The following is a 25,555-nucleotide window of genomic DNA, read 5'->3' on the forward strand; positions in this document are numbered from 1 at the left end:
TTATGCAGCCCATGCCGTTTTGCCACCCCAAAACACCCGGGGGTCAAACTGGGATCGGGTCTTCTCCCAGCACTCTAGTCTGGAAGGCTGCAATTCGGGCTCTCTTGGTTAAGAGCCCCCATCTTGACCTGGGCCACATACTGTTCACTTACAGAACTAGCATGGAGACATTCCTCTCTCAACAACCTTGTCTCCCCAACAAGCTGGCCCAACACAGCCACTGGGTTATAGGTTATAATGTTCAACTTTCTTAACAGCTTTCACTCCATCTGAGACCTTCTCAGAGCTATCCGCACTGGATCCTTCAACAGGAAAGTCAGTGGATCCATTCACAACTGAAAATTTCTGGCTGTTAGGAACTGAAACTTTCTTGATTAAATCACTTTCACACCCTTCAGTTGCAGAAAACTGCTTGCAAAGACTCCATGAGGATTCCTTTCCCTAGGGCTTTTCTATGCAACAATTCACCCCTCACAGAAATTCTGCTCTTACCCTCTTCACCGAGGGCTTGCTCTCTAGAGGAACACTTTCCTGAGCAACAACAGACTCTTTTTGGGTCTCCCTTACATTCAGAATTATCTCTGGCCCATCCGGCGGATTCCTACACAATCCCCGTTCAGGCAAACTGACAGACTTCCTAGATCCGAAGAAGTGAGCTGTAGCTCACGAAAGCTTATGCTCAAATAAATTGGTTAGTCTCTAAGGTGCCTCAAGTTCTCCTTTTCTTTTTGCGAATACAGACTAACATGGCTGTTACTCTGAAACTTCCTAGATAAAAGGTTAGAAGCATTCTCCTTCCCTTTGCCACACACAAGTTCAGGAATCTTTTCCTTCTTGCTACAGGTTTCCACACCCTCAGTAGGTAACACAATCACATCACCTTCACACAGGGCCATTCTCCCGAGCAGACACAAACTTAGGACCATTCCCTTCCTGGGCTTTAGCTGAATCCAGAACCAGCTCTGAGACAACTGCACGACCCTCAACCATCACAGGCTGAAAGGCCCCTTCTGTCTGCTCCACAGACAAAGAAGAGCCGGACACACTTTCTCCTTTCCCAGCTTGGGATCTCATTCCCCTGGTCCCAGCACACAGGGCTGGTCACAGACAACTGCTTGGAGATCAGGGTAGCTCCCTCCATAGGCAAGTCAATACCCCTGACAGACACAGGCACGTTTCCTTCACTGTCACACTTCTCCACCCAGCTAACAGGTAAGATCCAGGGACACTCATCTTCCACTCTCCTCGCCTTCCCACCCTGCTGACTAGACACACCCATCAGCTCACAAGGCTGCCTAGGCTCATCCAGACTTTCCTTACCAAGCACCTTGCCACTCCCCACAGATCCCCTGCCCTGCCTGTGTCTCCCCCCACTCAGCTGGGGTCTCAGCTCCCCCCTTGCTCAGCGCTGCCCTTGCTGTCCCAGTGGGGTAGGCAGCGAGCTCCCTGCTTTCCTCACTACACCAGAGCCAGCCTGAGCCCCTGAGCCCCCCTCTCCGGTGTGCAGGGGGGCAGGGAGCATCTCTCTCTCCCACCCAGCCCCAGGGGGCTGGTTACAGGCAGGCAGGTACCCTGAGCCTAGCGGCTCCTCCCCCCTGCCAGCCAGGTCATCTGCATTTTCACTGACCATTTCCCTCTCCGCCGATTGGTTCCCTGGATTCAAATTCAAACCCTCGGCCGTTACAGGAGCAGGGCCTGGATCCTGTCCCAAAGAGACACAGTCACCCCACAACAGGGTCTCGCAGCTGGTGTCCTGGAGCACCCCAACGGCCGGCCAGCCCCACCCCTCCTGGGTCTGCACAGGGATCTGGGCCATAGGCAGGGCGAGGGGCTTCGTCCCTGGGACCCTCACCCAGCTCACACAGCCCCCCAGCGTCTGAGGCTGCACCACCCAGGGCCTGACAACAGTTCTCTCTGTCACAGGATCTCGCCACCCCAGGAATGTCTCCCCATTGACCATCACCTTCCACTCCCACTGGGGGTCCGAGGGGCCTGGCCCCAGGAAACTCCACACAGACATATAGGTTGGGGTCAGGAGTGGGATCCTGTCCACCTCCCCACCCATCTGGCTGACGGAGTCTGTGGCCTTGGGACCCAGCAAGGGAGCTAGACACCGGGGCTTTTCCACAGGGTCCCCCTGGTTCAAATCTCCAGCCTGCTCAAAGGCAGTGAGGTGGCATCCACATCCCCCCCTCCTCAACCAGGGGCAGCAATTTAGTCTCGAGGTTCCCTGCGGAACTGGCCCCCCGGGGTCTATCCCCACTCACCCCTGGGAGGTCCCCTAGGCCTCTCAGCTCCCCACCGCCAGTTCATCCTGCTGCTGCTTCTGCAGCTCTTTCTCGGGCTCTCGCTGTCTCTCACGGTCCTCTTGCTCTCTTGGACTCAGCTCCAATCGCGTCTGTCTCTGATCCCCCGATGGGGAACCCGGTCGTGAAGACCCTCGTCTGGTCGGGGACAGGAGTCTTGGGGATGCCTGGCTCCCACTCCAGCTGCTCCCAGATCCTGCTATAGCCCCAGTTGGGGTCAGGAATCTGTCCCTTAGAGCGGTCATCCTCCTCCAGCTGCACGATGAACTGTGCTTTGGTGAACTTTCCAACGCTCAACCCTCTCTTTTTGCACAGGGTTACAATGTCCTTCTTAAGGAGACGGTGACAGGCCCTCACTCCGCCCTTCCCAAGTTGTTATGGACTCACAGGCCCGTGTGCTCTCAGCTCCCCACGGTTTCCAGGGAGAACCCCTAGTGTGCCAGCCCTTCTCGAGGTCACCACCTCTTTGCCAGGGTCGAGCTGCAGACTCCTCTGCCCCTTGGACCGCTCGCTGCAATCCCCAGGGGAACCCTGTTACTGCAAAAGTCCTTCTCTCTCCCCGGGCCAAGCCGCAGGCTCCTCCGCCCCTGAGACTGCTCACCGCAGTCCCCAGGGGGACCCCATTACTGCACAGTCCTTCTCGCTGGTCACACACTCCCAGTGGTTAACCGCCCCCCGAAACCGCTCCTCTCTGAGCCTTCAGCATGCCTGGTCCTCGGCAATCCCCCTTCGTGTTACTGCTCCCCAGTCGCTTACTGCAGGAAGCGCCATCCACGGGGTTCAGTACATCCCACCGCTGCCACCAGTTGTCACGGAGTCCCTGGGCGATGCTCTGGAACTGCTCCCTGCAAAGCCAGTGAGGACTCTGGGGGAATCTCCTTTCTGTGAGCAGCCTGTCTTCAGGGCAAAAAGATCACACGGCTTCCACCTTCCTGGGTCTGACCTCAGAGCATTCAGCATCCCCTGCCCCTCCGTGTGCTTCCCACAACGAGTCCACCCAGGCAGGGTCCTGGGGAAGCCAGAGGGTCCTGCCCCACAACTCCGCAGTCAGACGTGACTCTCAGCCAGCCAGTGAAACAGAAGGTTTATTAGACGACAGGAACATGGTCTAAACCAGAGCTTGTAGGCGCAGAGAACAGGACCCCTCAGCCGGGTCCATTGGGGGGCGGGGGGCAGTGAGTCAGACAACCCTGTCTGCACTTCACTCCATGTCCCCAGCCAGCCCCAAACTGAAACTCTCTCCAGCCCCTCCTCCTCTGGGCTTTGTCCCTTTCCCGGGCCAGGAGGTCACCGGATTCCTTTGTTCTCCAACCCTTCAGCTCTCACCTTGCAGGGGGGAAGGGCCCAGGCCATCAGTGGCCAGGAAACAGGGTGTCGGCCATTCTCTGTGTCCAGACCCCTGCACACACCTGCCCTCTAGGGCTCTGCAAGGATCATACACCCTTACCCCACCCCCTAGATACTTAAGAACTGCATAGGGGAAACTGAGGCACCCCCACAATATTCAGAGGCAACATTAAGAACAGTCCTGCTTCGTCACTCCCCCCCCAGGCCCCTCAGATCCAGGCCCCCAAACCCACGCTGGGGCCCTCAGAGCCACGTTTGTGACCTTCCCTGCTGGGGCCTTTAGGAAGATATATCTTCCCCCAGTGGGGCCTTAATTCCTCCCTGGAATGAACGGGAGTGGCCCGGAACAGCTGTGCCCACGATGGCAGCCAGGCACAATCTAGTCAGCTGAAGATCTGGCCCCAAGCCCCTCACCGTGGTATCGGGGCGGGGAGTTCTGCTTGCCCTGACGCTCCTGAATGAGGGGCACTGCTGCTAGCTAGCCCGGGGGGGACTCAGGCATGGCTCACGGTAGCCAGGTCTCTCTTGAGGCTCCCACTCATGCCACCTGCCTGCAGCCCTGCCCCTCCAGCGCTGGTGCGGCAGGGAAGGACGGGGAACAGCGCCAGGGACCCCTGGCAGCGCCAGGCAGGACTGCAGGGAGAAAAGCTGCCCTTTGACTCTGGGCCGACAGCCCTCCCCAGAACCCTTCCTTGGGCCCCCCCCCCCCCCCGAGCTCCGTCCACTGGTGCTCTGGATCAGGGTTTCATGCAGCCCAACCCTGCGCCATCAGCAGGGAGGCAGGAGCAGCGTGCGGCCCGGGTCTTCCCCCCCGGCAAGAGGCTCTGGGGAAGGAGGGCGGATTGCACAGCCCTCCAGAACGAAGGGAAAATGGAATCTGCCCTTTTCCAGACACATTTACATCAGGTGGCTGCGTCCGGACTTGACTGGACAGCAAACGTTTCCCACTCTCACTCCAGGCAGCTGTCGCCTGTGTTGGAAAATCCCGTCGTGTCCCGACCCCAGGAACAATCCCAGCTCCGGCGGGGGGGGTCATGGGAAGACGTGACCTTAGGTGAGAGCCTGGAGGCCAGCCTCAGTCAGCACGGAAGGGGAAGGAGAGGAACCGCCCCTGTTACGGCACCTTCCGTCTAGTTTAATGCACGGCCAGTCTCTTGGGTTAAGGGGAAGGAACAGCTCGAGTGAGGGGTTTTGCTGGGAGCCCCCTCTCGTCCCGGGCCCACTGAGGAGGCCTGCTCTGAAAAGCTGTCGGACACGAGCGCTTCCCAGCCTGTGCAGACGGGTATCAAGCCAGCCTGGGCTGGGAGCCACACCAACGAAGATGGGCAGGAAGTGCCCAGGCAAGGCCAAGGCCTCGGCTTCGTGTCTAAAGGATGGGGCCATCTGGTCACCAACGTCCACCGCCAAGCAGCGAAGGAGCCTGAATTCAAGCCAGCGACCAAGGCCCCAGCACCATTACCAACGCTCTGAGCTAGCCAGCCCCTTTAGCGAGAAGAACGTGCAAAACCACGCAGCCAGCCCCGTGCCCGGGCCTTCAGGAGCTAGACGAGACCCATTCGATCGCCTGGTCTCCCCCAGGAGCCTTTGTAACAATGCTGCTCCGTATGGCACACTATCCCTCTGTGGCCTCGCTATTCCCACCACATCTTCCATTGCTTGGTAGGCAATCGCCAGCCCTCGGGCCGCAATGTGGCGTGGGGCAATGGAGAAACAGACCCAAGTCCAGTCTATGCCCTGCCATCAGTTGCCTTCCCTTAGAGTAACTGAGACGTAGCTAATTATTGGGCCGATCTGCCAGACTTGCACGGTGGGAAAAAAGCCCTTCTCCCCTTCTCCTGCCGCCTCCCCCCGCAGTAAAATTTTAAAATCATCAAGCCACAGCTCGGCCAGGGAAAAGGCCCTTAAACCTCCCCCTGCCCCCTCAACTGGAACAGAGACGCCACCTTCCCTCTGACCGACACCAGCTGCCAAGTTTGCTGTCCAGGGCAGAACAACCTGCATGGCAAGGCTGCCTGGTGCCACCTGGACAATGAGACAAAAAGGTCTCTGGAGACAATAGGCCAGGTCCTGCTCACTCCACCTTCCCTTGTTCGTTCACTTACGCGGTGAGGAAAGCAGCTAAGAGGCTGCCTGTTTCTCCACCGAATTTCTGCAATGCACGAAGGGGAACAAAACTAGCTCTGTGCTCCCGGTGGTTTCCGTGTGATGTAGAAAGCCCTTTTACCCTGGAGTCTCTGCGGCGACCGGCGACCCAGCCGGATTGTGACAGCACGAATCAGAGCAGAGTGAAGCTCAGTGAACTAAGGGGGAGTGTAAGAATCTCCCCGGCTTTGCAGCCCTTTTTTATCCGTCCCAGAGAACCAAACCAAGGGCACAGACCCGGCCGTTGCAGGGCACCTTTAAGAGACAAGCTCCTTAAAAAGCAACTCCTTACGGATGCTGAGTGACTGGTGTGTCTAGCCCAGACGCTGGGGCAGGGTCTAGGCCCTGCTCCTTTTGTATTCCTCGGGGGGGGGGGGGCAAAGGGAGCAGAGGAATTACAATGCCCTACCTGGGGACGTACTGGTCCCTGCTGGGCGCACACCTGCCAGGGCTGACCCCAGGTCCCTTGATACACGGCCTGCGCTGGAGACATGCCGTCAGCTATGGCAGCATCCTGCTCTCCCGGCCGTCGACACAAATTAGGCGTTGCTCCCCCTCAATGGGGCTGCGCTGGGGGCAGGTTGATGCCGGGGGAAGCAGCCTGTGGCCCACGGGGTGTTCCCTGAACAGCACTCTCGGCTTGGGATCAATCAAGCCGTGGGGCACTGGCCCCACAGACCAGGGTAAGGGACCGATCAGGCTATTTACAAAAGCTGCACAGGAAGGTGGAAAGTCCAGTCAAGGGGACACTGAGACAGATACAGCGCTGGGGCAATGGATTAGCTCCGAAGGGCCTGAGCCTGCACACCCTTCGCCGCGAATGCACTGCCCAGCGAGGCAGGAGGCTGCAGTGTCAGACAGCTGGACCAAGCGGGCAGGAGGGGACAGAGGGCAGGGAATTGCAAAGTGTGAATCTGCCTGTGCCCCCTGCCCCGGGGAGTGGGTATGGCCAGATGCGCCGAGGGAATGAGTCGGAAGTCGGGGATGTCAAGGAAAGATAAATCCCTGCAGCGGAGGATGGGTGAGGACGAGATGCAGGCTTGGGCAGAGGTTGGGGCTGTGTGAGAGCAATGGATGAACGTGGCATGGAGGGAGTTTGTCAGTCCTCAGCCAGTCCCATCTCTTGGGCTGTCTGCTCACTTTCCTCTCCGTGGCTGTGCTCGGAGCCGGCTCAGGATCTCTGCTCTCGGACTGGCTCCTCTGGGGTCAGAGCAGAGGCTCCCCACCCCTCTCCCAACCCTGAGCAAGTGCCCCACTTCCAGCTGGCTGCCGGTTGGGCCAACGAACCCACCCCCGCCCCCTGGATAGCCAGACTCCCCCAGACCCCGGTTCTGCGACTATAAACATGGCTCTAGGCCTGTTGCTGCAGGGTGAGGAGAACGCAGAGGGGCAGGCCCAGCAATACACCATGCACCTCTCCCTCCGAGAGGCAGCCAGCGCATGCTCCAAGCACGGACCCCAATGCCCCCATGGGGCTCTGAACCCTGAGCCACTAAGGCTGGAGCAGAATGGGAGGCAGAGCCCCCAGCTGGCATCTCCCCACCGACTTCAGGGGCGTTTGTGCCTGATTGGTAACAGTGCGGATGAGGAGGGGTGGTCCGGGGCGGGATGGGGGGTCATCTCTCGCTGTTAGCAGCAATTCCACAGACCTGGTGGGAGCGAACAGCAAAACTCCCACCGACTGCACTGGGGCAAGGTTTCCCCCAAGCTCCCCAGTGTACATCCAGGGTCTACCCTCCAGCCTGCTCACCCACAGACCCTGCTCCTCTGCAAGGAGGCCGATGCCCAGCGGAAGCGTCTGATGGGACGGCTTCGGTTCAGGGCCAATCTACGCCCCTGGACAGCTCCCCGAGGGGCACCCAACTCCTGTTCTCTTACGCTCCAGAGAGAGACCGGAGCACGCTAAGGAGGAAAAGCCTTAGCCCAGGCTCGGTCCCCAGAGGGGAGAGCGCACAGCTGTGTCAGAACCTATCCAAGCTCGCAACGGGGCCAAGGGCAAAGGAAAGACAGGCACCAGTACCTTAATGCCGTCCACGGGGTTATGGATAACGGTGGTTTGAGGCTCCTATGGAAGAGAGACAGAGGAAGGAGAAGAGAGACAGAAAGGAAGGAAAACAGTCGTCGTTGGAAGAGAGGGAAAGATGGATCAGAAAATGGTGACAAGAACGTGAAGGGGAAGGGGGGAGACGGAGGGGGGACGGACCCAGAAGAGAGCAGGGAGGAGGTAGGATGGAGGAAGAAAAGCAAAAAGTAATTAGTTCAGCAAAAGGCAAATGATTAAAAAAACAGAGAGTGGCAGAGTAAACCAGGAAGAGAGAAACGGGGGGGGGGGGCTGGATCTCCATGAATGAAACTGACTCATAGCCCAAGCCATGGCGAGGGCGGCGTGAGCATCTAGGCGAAGGGGGTGGGGAGGAAATGGAGAGCGTGAAGCTGAAATTGGATCGGAGCCCTCTGAGGCAGGGGGGCACGGCAGGAAGGAGGCAGGGCTGCTGGGGATCTGTGTTGCCAGCACCCCGATACAGGCTGCCCCAGGGAGCCCTGCAAGTCCCCGTGAGCCCAAGAGCGGTCTCGAGGGCAAGGCCAGCGCCACTCACAGGGAAGGGGCACCCTGCTCCATATGCCGTCGGGAAGGCAGCTAGTTGCCCAAGCATGGAAGGAATGGCCCTTTCAATGCGCCTGTCTCTGGGGAGCGCTCTCAGCGATCATCAGCCAGCCCAAGTCTCAGCCTTGAAGGAGCCTGGGTCCAGCCAGAGGGGAAGGGCCCTGCCAGCCCTCCAGCCGGGGGATTGTCTTTGCTGCAGCCTTGTGTTCGGGATGTGCGGCCCTCACCTCTCTCGGCACCCAAGGGCTTGCAGGTCGGCGGCACAGAGCTCTAACCTTTGCCGGAACATGGCGGGGTCGCGGGAACTTTACCATGCACTTACCTGGGAGTAAAGGGCTGCCAGCAAAGTCCCTGTGTCTCATCAGCCACACAGCTGGACTCTCTCTGGCTCACATGTGGGTTCATATTGATGAAACAGGTATTGGAATGACCAGAAAACGTCTGCACCATTGAACGCTGGTGAGCTGCTGCCTGCCTTAATCTCACTCGTCATATGCCTGGTCCACCCTGTGGCATAATACTTGAGTGGCTGCATCGTGTGCCTCGGTGGGGGCGCGAATCGGCATGCAGGAGAGGGACATGACGGAGTATGAAGAGCTGCTCTTTCACAGAAATTGTCATGCCCCTTTGGAAAGTGTTCGGGATGTACACGCCCCATGGGCACCGGACAGACGATGGGGGGGTTGTACAACTGGGAACTCCCCACTTCCAGATCATCAACAAAAGAACTCAAGACCCGAGGCTTTTCTGCTCATCCGTGAAGATGAGTCTTGTAAGCAGACTTCTCCCATCAGCTGCATTTGCAGTCAGAGCATATGGCAGGAAGGGGCTAAGACCTAGTTCCTTTTGTTTGGGGTTAACTCTATGCTGCATGGACTTGGGGCGGGGGGCAAGGTGTTTCTAGACAGACAGCAAGAGATCCCCAGGCTGGGTTTAGCCCTAAAGGTCAAATTGTGCTTGCTGATTATAGAAACCTTGTGATGGGGTGTCCACCCGACAGGGCAGAGCAGGTTGTTAGGCTGCACCCGGGGGACAGCCTGAAAAGCTAACTGATGATGAGGGGTAGGCTGAGCTGGTATAAAGCCAGCAAGCTGAGAACAGAAGAGGGCTGGCCGGGTAGGCTGGGAGAGGCTGAGAGCCAGGGCTTGGGCTGGCGGCTGGCTGGCTGAACGGAGCTGGAAATCCAGGCTGAGAGGGAGAAGCAGCAAGGGATGACGAATAGCTTCAGATTGGGAAGAACAGAAAGATCTGTCTCTGAAGGACAGGGAGCAGACGGGGATGGAAACATGAGTAAGGAAAAGGATCGACATCTTATACTGATGCTGGGAGATGTTAATCCCTTGAAAACAGCAGAATGGATTAGGTGCAATATCAGAGATCTAGGATGAGCTCAAAGCAGGCAAGGTGGCAATTTAGTAGGAGAACGGACACATGAGGAACAGGATGAGAAACTTCCTAAAACTAGAATTTTATGTGCAATAAAAGTAATTTGCCAGCTACCTAAGTTTATGACAGAAGCAAGAGGGGTAACGTACAGGGTTCCACTAGGCACGGCTGAGGAATATGTAATTAAAAAGGGGATAAGTGAGGATCGAGTGCTGATTAGCAGGAGGGGGGAGACCATAAGCCATCCACAGCTGTCTGAGTAACATTAAAAGCTGCAACGCTATCTGGTAGGAACTCAGCTCTGCTGGGCTAAACCATATACCCTGGCCCCTTTGCTGCCTGTCAGGGGAAAACGAGGGGTGGTAAACGTGGAGAACACTCATCTGAGAATGGTGCGGGAAGAAAACAACTACAGCGCGGCAGTTGTAAACCCAGCGCGGCGCACGAAGGGTGTGTGGCCGCAGAACAAGCTAGAGAGAGACAGAAAATGAAAACGATCCATAAAACATCCAGCACAGATGCGAACACAAAATAGTCATATCGGAATTTGGCGGAGGAGGAGAAGGAGCCACTGGTACAACCCCAAGCAGTTCAGGGCAGGGAAGATGATATAAGGCGAATTGATGACGCTGCACCGCTTGCAGGCAAAGAGAAGAGGATAGCTTTTATGACCAAAGTGACTAATTGCAGTTTACAGAACAGGGAAGAAGGTGACTGAAACATTAAAAATGACAACAAGAGCGACCGGAAAGTATTTGCATATCGGCAATCTCTCGGTAGACCGCATGCATGCAATTTTAAATGAAGGTAATAATGTAGTTTAAACAACACGGGGTTTTTTTGTTGGAACGCACACAGTTTAATAACACGTGGCCGGGAATGAAAGAAAGCTGGGTTTGAAACCTGGGAACACAAACCTGATAAGATGTGTGGCCAAGAAACATGGTTACTGAGAAAACTCATGTTTAGGCTTTTGGGATATGATGTAATCAGATGTGACGGAGAAATTCCAAGAGGAGAAAGGTCTAAGTTATGTTGGTATCGATGTGCAGAACTTACATTTTGAGTCAATACTGTTGAGATTCCTCTGCAGAATTACAACAGCTTCATACAACCCAGATAAAAAACCGAAACTATCTAGAATTGGAAGAAGGCCCGTATATTATTTGTGGAGACCTTACTCGCCATAATGAATTATGGGGAAGCAGGAAAACTGACTATAATGGCAAAATGCCTGGAACCGTTTCACTGATACGCACAACCTGGTATTGCTCAATTCTGCAGGTTTCACTCGGTGGATGGAACTTTTCATGTTTCGATCTGGGAATTGCAACAAGCAATATGGCAAGGTAATGCAGCTGGGAAACTATGAAGAAGATGGAATGGGAAGTGATCACTTGCCTATGCTAATTACATACCAAGGCCAAGGTAATGTTGAAAACACTGAAGGAATTCCTACCTGGAGGCTTCGAAAAACAAATTGGGAACGCTGAGTACCTAAGTACCAATTGTGTAAGTGATAATCGAGAGGAATTTCATGACAATATAATAAAAGGAGTGGTAGCAGAAGCCAGTCTAGCTATATGTAAGATACCGAATTGCCACAAACTCCGAAATTCAGTTCCTGGTGGAATTAAGATTGTCAAGCAGCAGGTAAAAAAGAAATACGGCATACAAACATGCCAAAAGTACAATGAATAACAAGGACTTAATGAACTGTAAAAGATGTAAAGCAGGGGCACAAAGAACTATTAAAAAGGCAAAGAGAGATTTGGAGAAAGTATTATGGGAAAATGAACAAAGATTCCAAGGATTCAGAGAGAGATAAATCATTTAAACAAATGAATGGGTTACAGAACAAAACCAGATTAGACCTGGACTTAGAGTAAATGATAAAGTTGAATGTTCTAACTCAGGAAAAAGGGGACATTTTAGCCAAAGAGTTCCAAAAAGTTAGGAGTGATCCAAAGCAAAGCAAAGAGAATGTTTGCTGGAGAAAACTGTGATGTAAAGATGACACACTGAATGAAAATTTCACCACACTGGAACTCAAAAAAGCTAATAGACAAGAGGAAAAACACAGCCCTATATAAGATACCATATGTAATGCAATGCTTAAGCACCTACTGGAAGGCATAGAATCATAGAATCATAGAATATCAGGGTTGGAAGGGACCCCAGAAGGTCATCTAGTCCAACCCCCTGCTCAAAGCAGGACCAATTCCCAGTTAAATCATCCCAGCCAGGGCTTTGTCAAGCCTGACCTTAAAAACCTCTAAGGAAGGAGATTCTACCACCTCCCTAGGTAACGCATTCCAGTGTTTCACCACCCTCTTAGTGAAAAAGTTTTTCCTAATATCCAATCTAAACCTCCCCCACTGCAACTTGAGACCATTACTCCTCGTTCTGTCATCTGCTACCATTGAGAACAGTCTAGAGCCATCCTCTTTGGAACCCCCTTTCAGGTAGTTGAAAGCAGCTATCAAATCCCCCCTCATTCTTCTCTTCTGCAGACTAAACAATCCCAGCTCCCTCAGCCTCTCCTCATAACTCATGTGTTCCAGTCCCCTAATCATTTTTGTTGCCCTTCGCTGGACTCTCTCCAATTTATCCACATCCTTCTTGAAGTGTGGGGCCCAAAACTGGACACAGTACTCCAGATGAGGCCTCACCAATGTCGAATAGAGGGGAACGATCACATCCCTCGATCTGCTCGCTATGCCCCTACTTATACATCCCAAAATGCCATTGGCCTTCTTGGCAACAAGGGCACACTGCTGACTCATATCCAGCTTCTCGTCCACTGTCACCCCTAGGTCCTTTTCCGCAGAACTGCTGCCTAGCCATTCGGTCCCTAGTCTGTAGCAGCATAAGAGTTTCTTTGAAATTATACAATAATATCCGGGAAGAGGAATACTACCGGTGAATGGAAGCAAGCAGTGGTTATACTGATAGGAAAACCTGGCAAAATACACACGAGACCTGATGTGTGTCCATCTACTCTGCAAAATTACAGAAAGAATGATAAATGAGAGCTGAGTAGCGTGCTTGGGAAAAAAAACGAAATTACACACTATGTACAGAGCAGACTCAGGAAAGGAAGATGCACAGCTGATCAGACTGTAAGATTAAAAGCAGAAATACAAAACCCCAGGAGGAACGGAGCATTTCTGAGAGCTGTCTTCTTGGACACGGAGAAAGCATGACATGCAGCGGAGGGAAGGCTTGCCGTAGAAACTACCCAGGACTGGAATAAGAGGAAGAAGGTTCCAGTGGATAAGAGAACCATACAAGTAAAGGTGCGGGCAGCTTTGTCAAACATTTATAAACGTACTAATGACTCTCCCCCGGGGGGTGTTAGCAGCTCAACCCCGTTTAACTTCATGATTAATGATCCCCTGGGGAGTATACGGGCAGGAATAGTTATTACCCAATTTGCGGATGACTGTGCTATATAGACCCAACATAGAAGGCTTCCAATAGCTGTGGAGAGAGCCAACGAGACGCTCGGGGTGGGGGTGGGGGGTCAGAATGGGGAGATATGTGGGGCTTTAAGTTCTCCCTCGCTAAAGCTAAGGGAACGATCCTCACAAAGAGGAAGGTTGGGGAGGAACGGAGCCCCCCCCCCTCTCTCTAGACAGTGCCCTTCGTTTTCAGTTTTTATTTTATTTAATTTCCCCCTAGAATTTACAGGGTTTATTACAACAACAAAAACAGGCAAAAATCTGTGCAAAAAAAACCCAACTATGGGTATTTTTTCCGGGTAAATATTGGGGTTTATTTTGGTGGATGGAAGGACGGGGTGGTGGTGGTGGGGAATATTCATAGGTTAATGCTCTGAACTCCATTCATCAACGTGGTTTGCTGCAGAATTAAAACAGAACTCAGAACACAGTGCCACCTCCGAGGTTCAGAAAACAATAGATCTCGTGAACTGTGTAGCAGTTTCCCAATAAAACCAAGGTTTTTTTTTTATATATTTGAGTGATACAAAAGTAGGGTGAACATCAGAAAAAATGGAATAATGCTTTCTGTAAACCACAGGATTTTTCCGGTAAAAATCGGTTTAAACTGAAAACAAAGGGGCTTATCTGTATAGACAAAATACAAGTAGCTCAACATTTGACATTCTTCGGAGCTATGTTCAACAGCAAACTCATGTGGAAGGGTCATCTAGGTGATATCAAGATTAAATGTAAAGCTAGGATGAAATCTGCTTAAAAAAATCGCTGGGGTATGACAGGGGAACGCCTGGGGGATGACAAGCCTTTAATTCCACTTCTAGCTCAACACCCGTACAATCAGAGCCGAGCCCAAGCTCTGCGAATCGCGTGTGGGGCGAGTATCACAATTCCGTTGTGCGTGCTGCAGGTCGCAACCGGAGAAATGCCGATATATGGAAGGATGAAATCGTTAGATTTCACCTTTTGGGCGAAGGTTAACGAAACAGAGAAGATCAAAGTACTAAACGACTAGACAAGGACTGCTGGGAATTCAGTCACAAACTCCCAGGGTCAAAAGGTGGGTAAAAGACTTGGGTGAAAAGGAAGGTCTGGAAGAAATTAAAATCTTTAGTCCTGGGAAATCCACTTACAGCTGGACAGATGGCTCTCCACTTGCGGAGCTGGAATTGTAAGAACATAAGAAGGAGCAGGGCTATCAAATATGCCGACTACGATTTATGAGTTTACGCACAGCAAATGGGGTCAGCTTTGCTAAATCTATACTGTTGTTCTAGAGATGATAGCACAGGCAGAGTGCGAATGGCCTTTTTACCCCTGAATTTGGAATTAAGAGATCTAGGAGCCTAGCCAATTTTGCGGCCGTTTGATGGCCAAATTGATGGGTGTACTGTTGGCTATGGCCGTTGTCCTACCTGACTCTTTACTGGGTGTAATGGCGATTAGAAAGGAAGCTTTGGAAAGTAGGAATGACCTATTCAATGAAATATTGTTCTTAACTATGGCGATAACACGATTGGGTGTATCTGTATAGTAACAGTGTGGATTCTGGGGTGTGTCAGGACACTGGGCAATGAAATGGCAATGAAATGGAGATAAAGCTGCAAAAACTGCCTTACAAAGTTGGGAGGTTGAGTAAACAGGGACTTCAAAAGTTTGGTTAAGAGAGAACTTGCAAAGGAACGGGAAGAGCTAGGGTCGCAAGAGAAAAAACGGACAACAGTTCCATGAACTATGTCCTCAACTCGAGGATAATGGTCTATTTATAGCTGCGATAGCACTATGGCTGTAGTTACTTCCGTTTTTCAAAGAGCTCGCTGTGACTCGAATGGTCATTTATATTTACGAAACCAGCACAAAGATGTGCTGTGTGACACGCACAAAAGTTTAAGACCCAGCTGAGCAGCTGCTAATGTAGGGGGGATTACGCAGACAGAAAGATTCTTTCTTGAGAACCAAGAGGCCGCGAGGTGAAAGACGATCGTCGGAAAGGGACTGGTGACAGCACCAGGAAAGTGGGGCAGCCTTAAAAGAGAATCACTTCGCTTTCCGAAGGATACTGGGCTAGGGGCGAGGATATAGGACTTTGCTGGTGTGAGAACGGCTGCTGCAGCATAAAACGAGAGGAGAAGAAAAAGAAAGATCAGAAGAGGGAGTTGGACTAGGTGACCTCCTGAGGTTCCTTCCAACCCTGATCTTCTATGATTCTGTGAAGAGGGCTGCAGGGAACGTAATCTGGAGTTTGGGCAGGCAAGCCCAGAGGAGGGAGCTGGAAGATGGAGAAGGGGAGTAGAAAAGGGTCCAGGGAGATAGCAACAGGATCTGGGATCAAGTATATGGTAGTTGCTAGACTCTGCAGAGTCTCTGGGCTGGAAACTGGAGTAGTGGGGGTCCCGGGGTCCCCTACCAGCTGCTGGGGAAGTGGCAGTGGACCTGGCCCTGGAGCAGGCATGCAGACAGCTGACCCGAGGTGACTTTGATACCTTCAAGGGTAGGACTGTTACTGACCTGGCGGGAGGGCTGAGTCACAAAAAGAGAGCACCGCAAGTCCAGGAGAGCGAGGGAGGGTGTGGTCGGAAAGCGGTCATGACCTGAAAAGTACTAATCCCCAGACGCGGCCACCAGGAGGCGCCCAGCGGCGACTAAACCCTGTCACAAGCCTATATCACCTTCTGAACCCGACGACTGTGACTCGTGTGTGTGTCTACATTCGCTTGCTCTGCCCTTGTATATAACTCTCTCATTTCCTTTTCCTAGCTAATCCGTCCTCAGGATTGGCTACAAGCGTCTGCGGTGGGAGATCCAAGGTGCAACTGACCCGGGGCAAGTGACTGGAGCTGGGGGTAACCTGAATATTGCTGTGAGTCTCGGCGGAAGGAAGGGTCCGTCTATCACAGAGATACACTCACCCGGGTGGCGAGACGGAGCGGCGTACCCCAGGGGACTGGCTGTTACAGCGCTGGAGACGTTTGCACTGGGCCTGGTTGGTTGGTGAGATCTAAGCGTAGAACTCATTGCCCAGCTGGGGTTTGTGCCCTGGTGTTTAACAGTCTGCCCTGCGTTTGGTATCACGCTCTTGCATCACTGCTGGGAGCTTTACACTAGCGTGACTGTAAACTCAGGTGTAGACGTGCCATGAAGGGTTAGCCCTTAAACATGACTGGGAACACATGGGTGTGTCCTGTCCACATTAGAATTTCAAGGCATGTTAGTGGACATGTGTTAGAACGTGATCTGTGCTAGGGGAACCAATGAAAACGATTCCAGGGCTGGACAGAGCAGGGGCACGGACGATCCTCCAGCAACAGGGTGTCCTGGAGAAACAGGCCACTCCATGGGAAGGCCTAAACACAAAGGCCTGCACATTGCACTCACTTATAAGAGACTTTGCTCCCTAAAGGTTTCTGCCAAGAATACAAAATCTAGGAGGCCGAGCCTCCAGCGCTTTGCTCCTTGGGCAGATGCCAAGCTAGGTGTAAGGTGCTACCAAAGTAAACTGGGCGTCTTTATACCCACTTGGCGCTGGTCTAAATGACCGCACGAGGGAAAGCCAGGCCCTCGGACTGGGTGACTGCCCTGGCAGCCTCCCCTCACTGCAGCCCTGTTCAGTCTCTGAGGCCTGTCCCCGGGATCCGGGCCCGGGGCGTTGTACTGTACAGCTTGCTACGGCCTCTCCCTGCTTCATTTACAGCTTCGTGGAGCCCAGAGGGACGTCCTGCTCTGGCCTGTCCGTGACTCCCAGCCCCGGAGGGAGCAGCTGGCAGCAGATCAGGGCTCTGGGTAGCCCTCCGGAGCCAGGACAGCGCGCGGGCTGCTGGACACTGCGTCAGCCTTGCCTTCCCGGCTCGGTCTCGTCTCAAGCGATTGCCAGCGGTGGCATCTCCCCCGCCCCCCGTCCCCATTCAGCCTCCTTGGCACTAGCCCCGGGATGGCAGCTGGGCCCTGCGCTGAGCGGGGAAGTGTGTGGACCTGGGTAGAAGTGAACACAGCTCACCCTGCCGCTCCTCACCTGGGCCACGGGAAGCTCCGGTAGGCCTAGAGCAGCTCCTGGGACGCTCGCTGCCCTGGGCCGAGGCCTGGGTCAGGAATAGCTTGCTCCCCTGGCAAGGCTTGGCACCCTTCTCCCCAGGCCCGTCCCACCATCCCTGGGGCTGGGCACGGTACTGGGCTCCACACATTTACCAAGGCCAGGCTGCTGTCTGCCCGTGGCCCTCTGGGCCAGCTGCCCGTGGACTGTTCTCGACTGTGACTCTGGTCCCCCGCGGGGTCTGCTCTGGGACTGGCACTCGTGGCACAGTCGGGCCAGGGATGGGGGCGGAAGGCAGGGCGCACATCAGGTGCCCATCCAGGTGGGGTAGGCCCTGGCACCTGCCAGTGGCTGGGCTTGTGATGCAGAGGGGCAGGAAGACCCCTCTGTTGTTTGTGAGCAGGAACACGCAGCCCTCCCCATCCGGCCGGGTTGCCGCAGTCACGTGGCAGGTCCCCAGCTCGGGCAGGGCAGCGTGGAAAGAAGGGGTCTGTGCCCAAGGAGGTGCTCGGAGCAGGGCTGGTCTCGGAGCCAGCCAATTCAGCCCCACTTGCCTGCACACTGCCCCTGCCCCAGCCGGACTGTGGGCTCAGCACCCTCTGAGCGCATGCGGGCAGCTGGTTCCGCACAGAGACAGTAGCCGGCGGACCCAGCCCGGAGCCATGCGCAGCAGCGTCCGCTCCCGGCCATGCAGAGCCCACGCCCAGCGCAGGAGGCTTTGGGGGGCACGCGAGTAGGGAGCGCCGCTCAATCCCCCCGAGCCGGCGGCTGGGAAAGCGGAGGGGGAGCAGGACCGATGGAGAGCCATACCAGTGCAGCTGGTGGGAGGGTTCCTTTCGGGCTGGTGACCCCAGCACCGCCTTTGCTGCTGTTTGTCTGTGGCTGCGAAGGAGAAACACACCCTGAAAGACAGGTCTGAGCTTCCAAAGCCCGCGCTCCATTCAGGTGGCCCACGGTCCCCCAGACCGTCCCAACCCTATGGGGCAAGCAGGGATCCCCTGCATTTTGTGGCCAGCCCGAGGCGGACATGAACAGGAAAGCCAAGGGTCTAGCGTGGATCCAGGGCTCCAGAGAAGGCCCAGATGTGGGTGGGACACAGGGAACTGGGGAACCGTCTACAGGAAAGCCCTCCTGGCCTGGGAAAGACCCCAGAGGTTCGAGTCGTGGCTCCGGGCCAGTGCACGGCGGGGCCCAGCTCGCCACGGCACTGGTCTGACAGGAGCCTGCACCGACGGAATCATTTCCCACCGGCCCCGGGATCTAAAACCGATCTCCCCGCAGCCCCGGCGCGCAGCTCACCTTGCCAACATCGACCTTCTTGTTCAGTAAGCTCTTAGCTGCTGCATGGGGAGGGAAAGGACAGGGTTAGTGGCGGTTCCCCCCTCGCCAGCACCCGCAGTGCTGCCTGCCCTTGAGGGGCGGAGAGAGGCCCCTTCAAACCCGAACCCTGATGGGTTACGCCCGAACACAGAAGGGGAGCGCGACCCCTTCCCCCAGACTTGCAGCCTCCTGCACCCGGGGAGCCCCCACCTTCGCCGCCTGGCTCGGGTGGAACACGAGATGGAGACCCCGCAAAGGTCGTGGCGGCCGTGGCAGCCGGCCCAGTTGGCGGCTGTTCCGTTCGTGCGAGGGCAGCGGGCCCTCGGTTTCCCAGCTCCGCGGAGCTGCCCCGGGCGCGGCCAGAGCCCACACCGGCAGAGCCGGGGGCAGGCTTTCCAGGGACAGTGCTCAGCTCTCTCAATGATGCCCCACCCTGGTCACCCCAGAGAAACCCTCCAAACTTTCCTGAGTGGGGTTGCCGTAGGGCAGCCCTGGGGTCTCTGTTCTCTTCCCCAGGGACCCTGTCCTCACCGCCGGCCAGCAGGCTCCGCTAGAAACCCACTGACTCAGAACGTCTCCACCCAGCTGGACCTTTCACTAGCCCCTTCCCCGGTTCCTAAAGGCAGGCACTGGGCAGAGGGCACCAGCGGCCCCGCCGCGTGGTCTCCCGCTGTTCGCCCTCTGCCCCAGTCTGAGCTACCCTCACCCCCAGGGCCCTTCTCCCCTGCTCTAACACCAGCCAGGCTCCGCGCTTCTCCGCCTCACCGCCAGTGAGCTGATAGCCGCGCGGTCCTTCCTCTGCCCCGACCCTTCCCATGCAGGATCACGCTCTCCGAGAGCCAGCCCCCCGCCACCGACTGCCCCTCCGGCTGGGAGCTGCCCAGCCACACGCCACGGGGCAGCGCGGCACCGAGGCACGCTCAGAACTTGGCACAATCCCGTTTCACCCCTTGAGAGCGCTCCCCCCCCGACTGGTCTCACCATGCCCCCTCCAGGCAGGCCGGGGGGCGGGGGTGGGTCAGCCTGCGCTCCTAGAGGGGCACGTGGAGACACAGGGGTTAAGGTACTTCGCCAAACCTCCGCTGGGACTAGAACTCAGGGATGACGCCCAGCCCCTGCTCTAACCGCTACCCCGCACTGCCTGGGCTCCCAATCCCCTGAGTCTCACAGCCTTGGCATCCATGGCCCTCCCCAGCTGGGGCCCAAACTGCAGAAGCTCGCTCTCCAGGGAGCAACCCCTGGCCCCCGCTGTGCTCTGGGTCCCGTCTTCACTGCCCTGACCAGCTCTCCTGCCCTGGGGTCTCCGGCATGCTAGTCTCAGCGTCCTGCTTCCCCGCGGTTTCCTCTGGGCCGGGCCACCTGTTCTCAAGCACTCGCCCCCCCTTTGCTTTCTGTGTTTTCCTTACTCCTTGGGTCCGAATCTGCATTCAGAATAGCCAACACCTGTCCCGTGTCAGCAACGTTGCAGCCCTGGCTGAGACACCAGGCGTTGGCAGAGACGTGGGAACCCAGGGCTGGATATGCCGGGGGTTGTGAGTCAGGAGTGAGAGGCACCAGCAGGGCTGTGCGGGGAGCCCAGAGCTGGGATAGCAGGGGGGTGCCATCAGGATTGAAGGCACCGGCAGAGCCAGGGATGGGGGATAAAAGGGGGCTGTGAGTTGGGATTGAGGGGCCCTGGCAGAGCTGGGGGGATCCCAGGGCTGGGATGGCAGGGGCTGGGGGTCGGGAGAGAGGGGCAACGACAGACCGGGGGGGAGCCCAGGGCTGGGATGGCAGGGGCTGGGGGTCGGGAGAGAGGGGCCCTGGCAGAGCTGGGGGGAGCCCAGGGCTGGGCTGGCAGGGGGCTGTGGGCTGGGATTGAGGGGCACCGGCATAGCCAGGGGCGGGGGGCAGGACTGGGATAAAAGGGGGCTGTGGGTCGGGAGTGAGGGGCACTGACAGACCGGGGGGGAGCCCAGGGCTGGGCTGGCAGGGGGCTGTGGGCTGGGATTGAGGGGCACCGGCATAGCCAGGGGCGGGGGGCAGGACTGGGATAAAAGGGGGCTGTGGGTTGGGAGTGAGGGGCAACGACAGACCTGAGGAGAGCCCAGGGCTGGGATGGCAGGGGCTGGGGGTCGGGAGAGAGGGGCAACGACAGACCGGGGGGGAGCCCAGGGCTGGGATGGCAGGGGCTGGGGGTCGGGAGAGAGGGGCCCTGGCAGAGCTGGGGGGAGCCCAGGGCTGGGCTGGCAGGGGGCTGTGGGCTGGGATTGAGGGGCACCGGCATAGCCAGGGGCGGGGGGCAGGACTGGGATAAAAGGGGGCTGTGGGTCGGGAGTGAGGGGCAACGACAGACCTGAGGAGAGCCCAGGGCTGGGATGGCAGGGGCTGGGGGTCGGGAGAGAGGGGCAACGACAGACCGGGGGGGAGCCCAGGGCTGGGATGGCAGGGGCTGGGGGTCGGGAGAGAGGGGCCCTGGCAGAGCTGGGGGGAGCCCAGGGCTGGGCTGGCAGGGGGCTGTGGGCTGGGATTGAGGGGCACCGGCATAGCCAGGGGCGGGGGGCAGGACTGGGATAAAAGGGGGCTGTGGGTCGGGAGTGAGGGACACTGGCAGAGCTGCGTGCGGTGAACCGAGGACTGAAACGGGGGGGCTGCCGGTGAAGACTGAGGTGCATTAGCAGAGCTGCGTGTGGGGACGGCGGGCACGCCGCCTGCCTCTATCTGCCGGCTTTTAACAGGGGCCGCCTGTCACTCATTTGCAGAAAGAAGCCCTCTCTGAACGCTACCCGACTAACGGCGCTCGCCCGACGGCCCGGGGACGAGGTGGAACGCAGGGAGCGCCCCACGGGCGGTCCCAGAGGGCTCCTCTGCCACCCGGCCCCCTGCCCCACGGCCACCTCTGCCTCCCGTCCCCTGGCCAGCTCTGAGGGGAGAACCCGGGGAAAAGTTTGCTTACCTGACAGAAATGTACAGAAGAGGAAAGCGAGAGAGACAGGCAGGTGAGAGGAGAGGGGGGCAGTGGGGGGCAGAGGAGAGAAGAGAACAAAAAGAGCTGTTGATTTAGGCAGAGAGCAAAGTTTCCGGGGACTCCAAGAGGGAAGTTACCACTCACACCTGGCCTGAGCACAGTCACACTGATGGGGGGGCGGGCGGGGGGGGGGGGGGGGCGAGGACAGTAGCCTTTTAAAATGCCATAGCAGTCAGAACAGCGACAAGGCAGAACGAGACAGCTCTCCGCTCCCCGGATCGTGTCTCTCGGTGTCACCGAAGCCAAATTCTTTGTCATTCAAGCACATTGGCCATATTCCCCCCCAATGCCCCCTAATGTTGCCGCCTTCCCCACCCCCGCCCCCGATCTGGGGTTTGAAGTGACCCTTGCTAGCATCTGGGGTTCACTTTGGCTTTGCCCCATGTAGCCAATTTCCAAACAGCTGGAAGGACCCCCCGACAGATCTAGCCTGGGTTGGCTTCCTGTCACTCTGCTGAGCCCAGGGTGCAAGGGGAGGTCCACGGGGAAGCATTTACGGGAAGGGCGGCCGTAACTACTACAGCCCTTCACTCTGCTGGCGCATCTGTAACAATGCGGGTTCCTGAGCGGCTTTCCAAGGGATGGGGTCAACGCTCCAGCGCTTAGAGTCGTTAGGGACGGGACAGCCCCCTATGAAAGCTTCGCTGTGGTGCAGCCAGGAGGTACCGGGATAAACACGGGGTGACATTCGCTGGCCTGTGCCGTGCAGATGAGCCTGGATGATCGTCACAGTCCTTTCTGGCCTTAACCAAGCTGAGCTCCTTCGGCCCTGGCAATAGAGGCTGAGATCCAAAGGTAGCGGGTAGCTTTACCGGTAACGGGGAAGCAGGGCAGAACCCAGCTTGCGTTTCCATGGCTTCCTTGGTTCTGCAGCACGGATCCTGCGGGCGACAGCATGTCACCGGGCTGCACCCAGCCACGGAGGGCACCCAGCCAGCAAATCTGACCGGCTGTGACTCAGAAGGGAGCTGTTTTGGTGTCTTTGATAAAATGCCCCGTGCAAATACCTACACAATGCTGAAAAGGCTACAAGCTTGGCCTGTAGTCACTGTGATGAAGCGGGACTGTTCTTAATGTTTCCTCTGAATAGTGTGGGGGTGCCTCAGTTTCCCCTAGGCAGTTCTTAAGTATCTAGGGGGTGGGATAAGGGTGTGTGATTGTTGCAGAGCCCTAGAGGGCAGGTGTGTGCAGGGGTCTGGACACAGAGGATGGCCGACACCCTGTTTTCTGGCAACTGATGGCCTGGGCCCTTCCCCACTGCAAGATGAGAGCTGAAGGGGTTGGAAAACAAAGGAATCAGGTGACCTCCTGGCCCGGGAAAGGGACAAAGCCCAGAGGAGGAGGGGCTGGAGGGAGTTTCAGTTTAGGGCTGGCTGTGTTTCAGTTTAGGGCTGTGTCCAGTTTTGGGCCCCACACTACAAGAAGGATGTGGATAAATTGGAGAGAGTCCAGCGAAGGGCAACAAAAATGATTAGGGGTCTGGAACACATGACTTAAGAGGAGAGGCTGAGGGAACTGGGATTGTTTAGTCTGCGGAAGAGAAAAATGAGGGGGGATTTGATAGCTGCTTTCAACTACCTGAGAGGTGGTTCCAGAGAGGATGGTCTCAGTCTATTCTCAGTGGTGGAAGAGGACAGGACAAGAAGTAATGGTCTCAAGTTGCAGTGGGGGAGGTTTAGGTTGGATATTAGGAAAAACTTTTTCACTAGGAGGGTGGTGAAACACTGGAATGCGTTACCTAGGGAGGTGGTGGAATCTCCTTCCTTAGAAGTTTTTAAGGTCAGGCTTGACAAAGCCCTGGCTGGGATGATTTAACTGGGAATTGGTCCTGCTTTGAGCAGGGGGTTGGACTAGATGACCTCTTGAGGTCCCTTCCAACCCTGATATTCTATGATTCTATGGCAGACATGGTTGTCTGGCTCACTGCCCCCCAAAATGGACCCAGCTGAGAGGTCCTGTTCTCTGCACCTACAAGCTCTGTGTTAGACCGTGTTCCTGTCGTCTAATAAACCTTCTGTTTTACTGGCTGGCTGAGAGTCCCCTCTGACTGCAGAGTTGGGGTGCGGGGCCCTCTGGCTTCCCCAGGACTCAGTATGGGCGGACTGGCTGTGGGAAGCACACGGAGGGGCAGAGGCTGCTGAATGCTCCGGGGTCAGACCCAGGAAGGTGGAAGCCGGGTTGCTGTGTGTCCTGCAGACAGGCTGCTCCCAGAGAGGAGACTTCCCCAGAGTCCTGCCTGGCTTCATGGGGAGCAGTTCCAGAGCATTGCCCGGGGACGCCATGACAGTCATGCTCTATGCAATGGTCTATCTGGAGTAGCCCCAAGATCAGACGACGAGTTACTCCATTATTAGAAAGTGTCTCGTGGACTTGGGACATCTGTGCATTGCATGTGGGGGCCACAGGTCCCAGCTCTGGCTTGGGCAAAGCGTTCCTTGCATCTGGAGGGTGAAACGGTCGGTTCTGCTGCAAGCCAGCCCCGTCTGCTGGGCCTGACAACACAGCGAGCTCCGCACTTTCCAGCTGTGCTACTAAGGAGGGTCAATATCCCTCGCCGAGGGAGGAAGAGGGGCGGAGAAGTGACTCGCCCAAGCTCACCCAGCAAGTCAGTGCCAGAGCTGGCAAGTGAACCCAAGAGTCCTGGCCCCCAGTCGATCGGCCCATCCCCTGGGTCACCCTGCCTCCCCAGAGCAAAACCAACAATCACACCCCCTGCCTTGTAAACCATCGCTCTTCCACATGACACAGAAGAGCAGCTCTTCCAGGGCTGGCCCATCCCCAGGGAGCTTCACCATGCAGAACCTTGCAAATCGGGAAGAGAGGCTGCCTTCACCCCTTTCAGCAGAGCCCTGCCTACCATGGCAGCACCCAGACAGGCGGTACCAGTAAGGGTGGCAATCCTGGTGCCCTCCTGCAGGGGGTAGCCGCCTGGCTGGGAAACGAGAGCATGGCATGCGCTGGGAGGGAATCCAACCTCAGAGAGCATCTACGTGCCACTGGCCGTGGGCTCCCATCCCCGCGAAGGAGAAAGTTGGCCGTGCAAAGGGGACACGCTCGGATAATTTCTGACGAGTAATCCAGCCGGAAAGCAGGGGACGAGGTCTCCAAAGCCCAGCCTGAACCTGGGCTCTCCAAATCTAACTCCCAAGGTCACGCTTTGGCTAGCGGGCCACTGCCAGCAGAAATGCCTGTCCACAAGGTGCAAGCTGCTGGAGGCCCTGCACAGCATGTGTCGGGTGAGGGACCTGGTCTCATCACGTGAACTCACAGAGCCTGGCACAGCCCGACCTACCTATACGGCTGGCCCAGATGCCACAGTGACCGTCTTGGGGGCTCATCCCCAGCAGCCATGGCGAGGGGAGATGGATGCCAGCAGACTGAGATTTCTCATGGCCCCCTGGGCGTGTCACTTTGCTATGGCTGGCTCCTAGACTGGCAGGGAGCCCAGCTGAGTGTAAAGTGAGAGATGGCAGCTTGGTTTCCCGAGGCTCTCGATTGGCAGAGGAGACAGCTTTGGGGAGGTGATGCATTCATTCCCCAAAGGAGGACGGTGCAGAACCGGAGAGGGCTTCACACCTTAAAGCCAGCAGGGAGAACCCAACACTCTGGGCTTATTCGTTACTAGAGACAATGGGAAGACTCTGGAGGGCTACAACCCTGGTGTGACGGGATCGGGTGCAGGAAGTGGCGAGACAAAGCCAGGCCTGTTGTTTACGGCCGAGGAGGCTGCTAACAAGGTGGGTGCTCCGGCAGAGATCTCTCGCCAGAGGGCAGGGGAACATCTGAACATCAATGACAAGAAGCCTTGCACATCGTGGGCGAGGCTTGTCTGGAGACAGAGAGGATGGAAGGAGACAAAGCAGGGAGTGGGGTAGAGATGAACCTCGCGGGCGGAGGGGCCAGAAGGCACTTGCAGCCACTCTCCATGTCCTGGAGGATGGTATGTAAGATGAG

General features: G+C 56.4%; 1 protein-coding gene across 8 annotated transcripts in view; it reads right to left on the reverse strand.

The window, feature by feature from the left end:
- Window positions 1–25,555, reverse strand: part of CAMK2B (calcium/calmodulin dependent protein kinase II beta) — a 141,529-nt gene that overhangs the window by 13,273 nt on the left and 102,701 nt on the right. For 3 of the 8 annotated variants that reach the window (XM_073325407.1, XM_073325402.1, XM_073325401.1), the window contains 3 exons: window positions 18,574–18,614; window positions 18,085–18,156; window positions 7,816–7,860 (listed from right to left, as the gene is read on the reverse strand). In XM_073325407.1, coding sequence (XP_073181508.1) covers window positions 7,816–7,860; window positions 18,085–18,156; window positions 18,574–18,614 — 158 coding nt within the window. The remainder of the gene's footprint in view (window positions 1–7,815; window positions 7,861–18,084; window positions 18,157–18,573; window positions 18,615–25,555) is intronic. The other 5 variants (XM_073325409.1, XM_073325403.1, XM_073325408.1 and 2 more) reach the window with 3 other exon arrangements.

Source organism: Lepidochelys kempii, chromosome 26 (genome assembly GCF_965140265.1).
Source record: "Lepidochelys kempii isolate rLepKem1 chromosome 26, rLepKem1.hap2, whole genome shotgun sequence".
NCBI classification, from domain to species: domain Eukaryota; kingdom Metazoa; phylum Chordata; order Testudines; family Cheloniidae; genus Lepidochelys; species Lepidochelys kempii.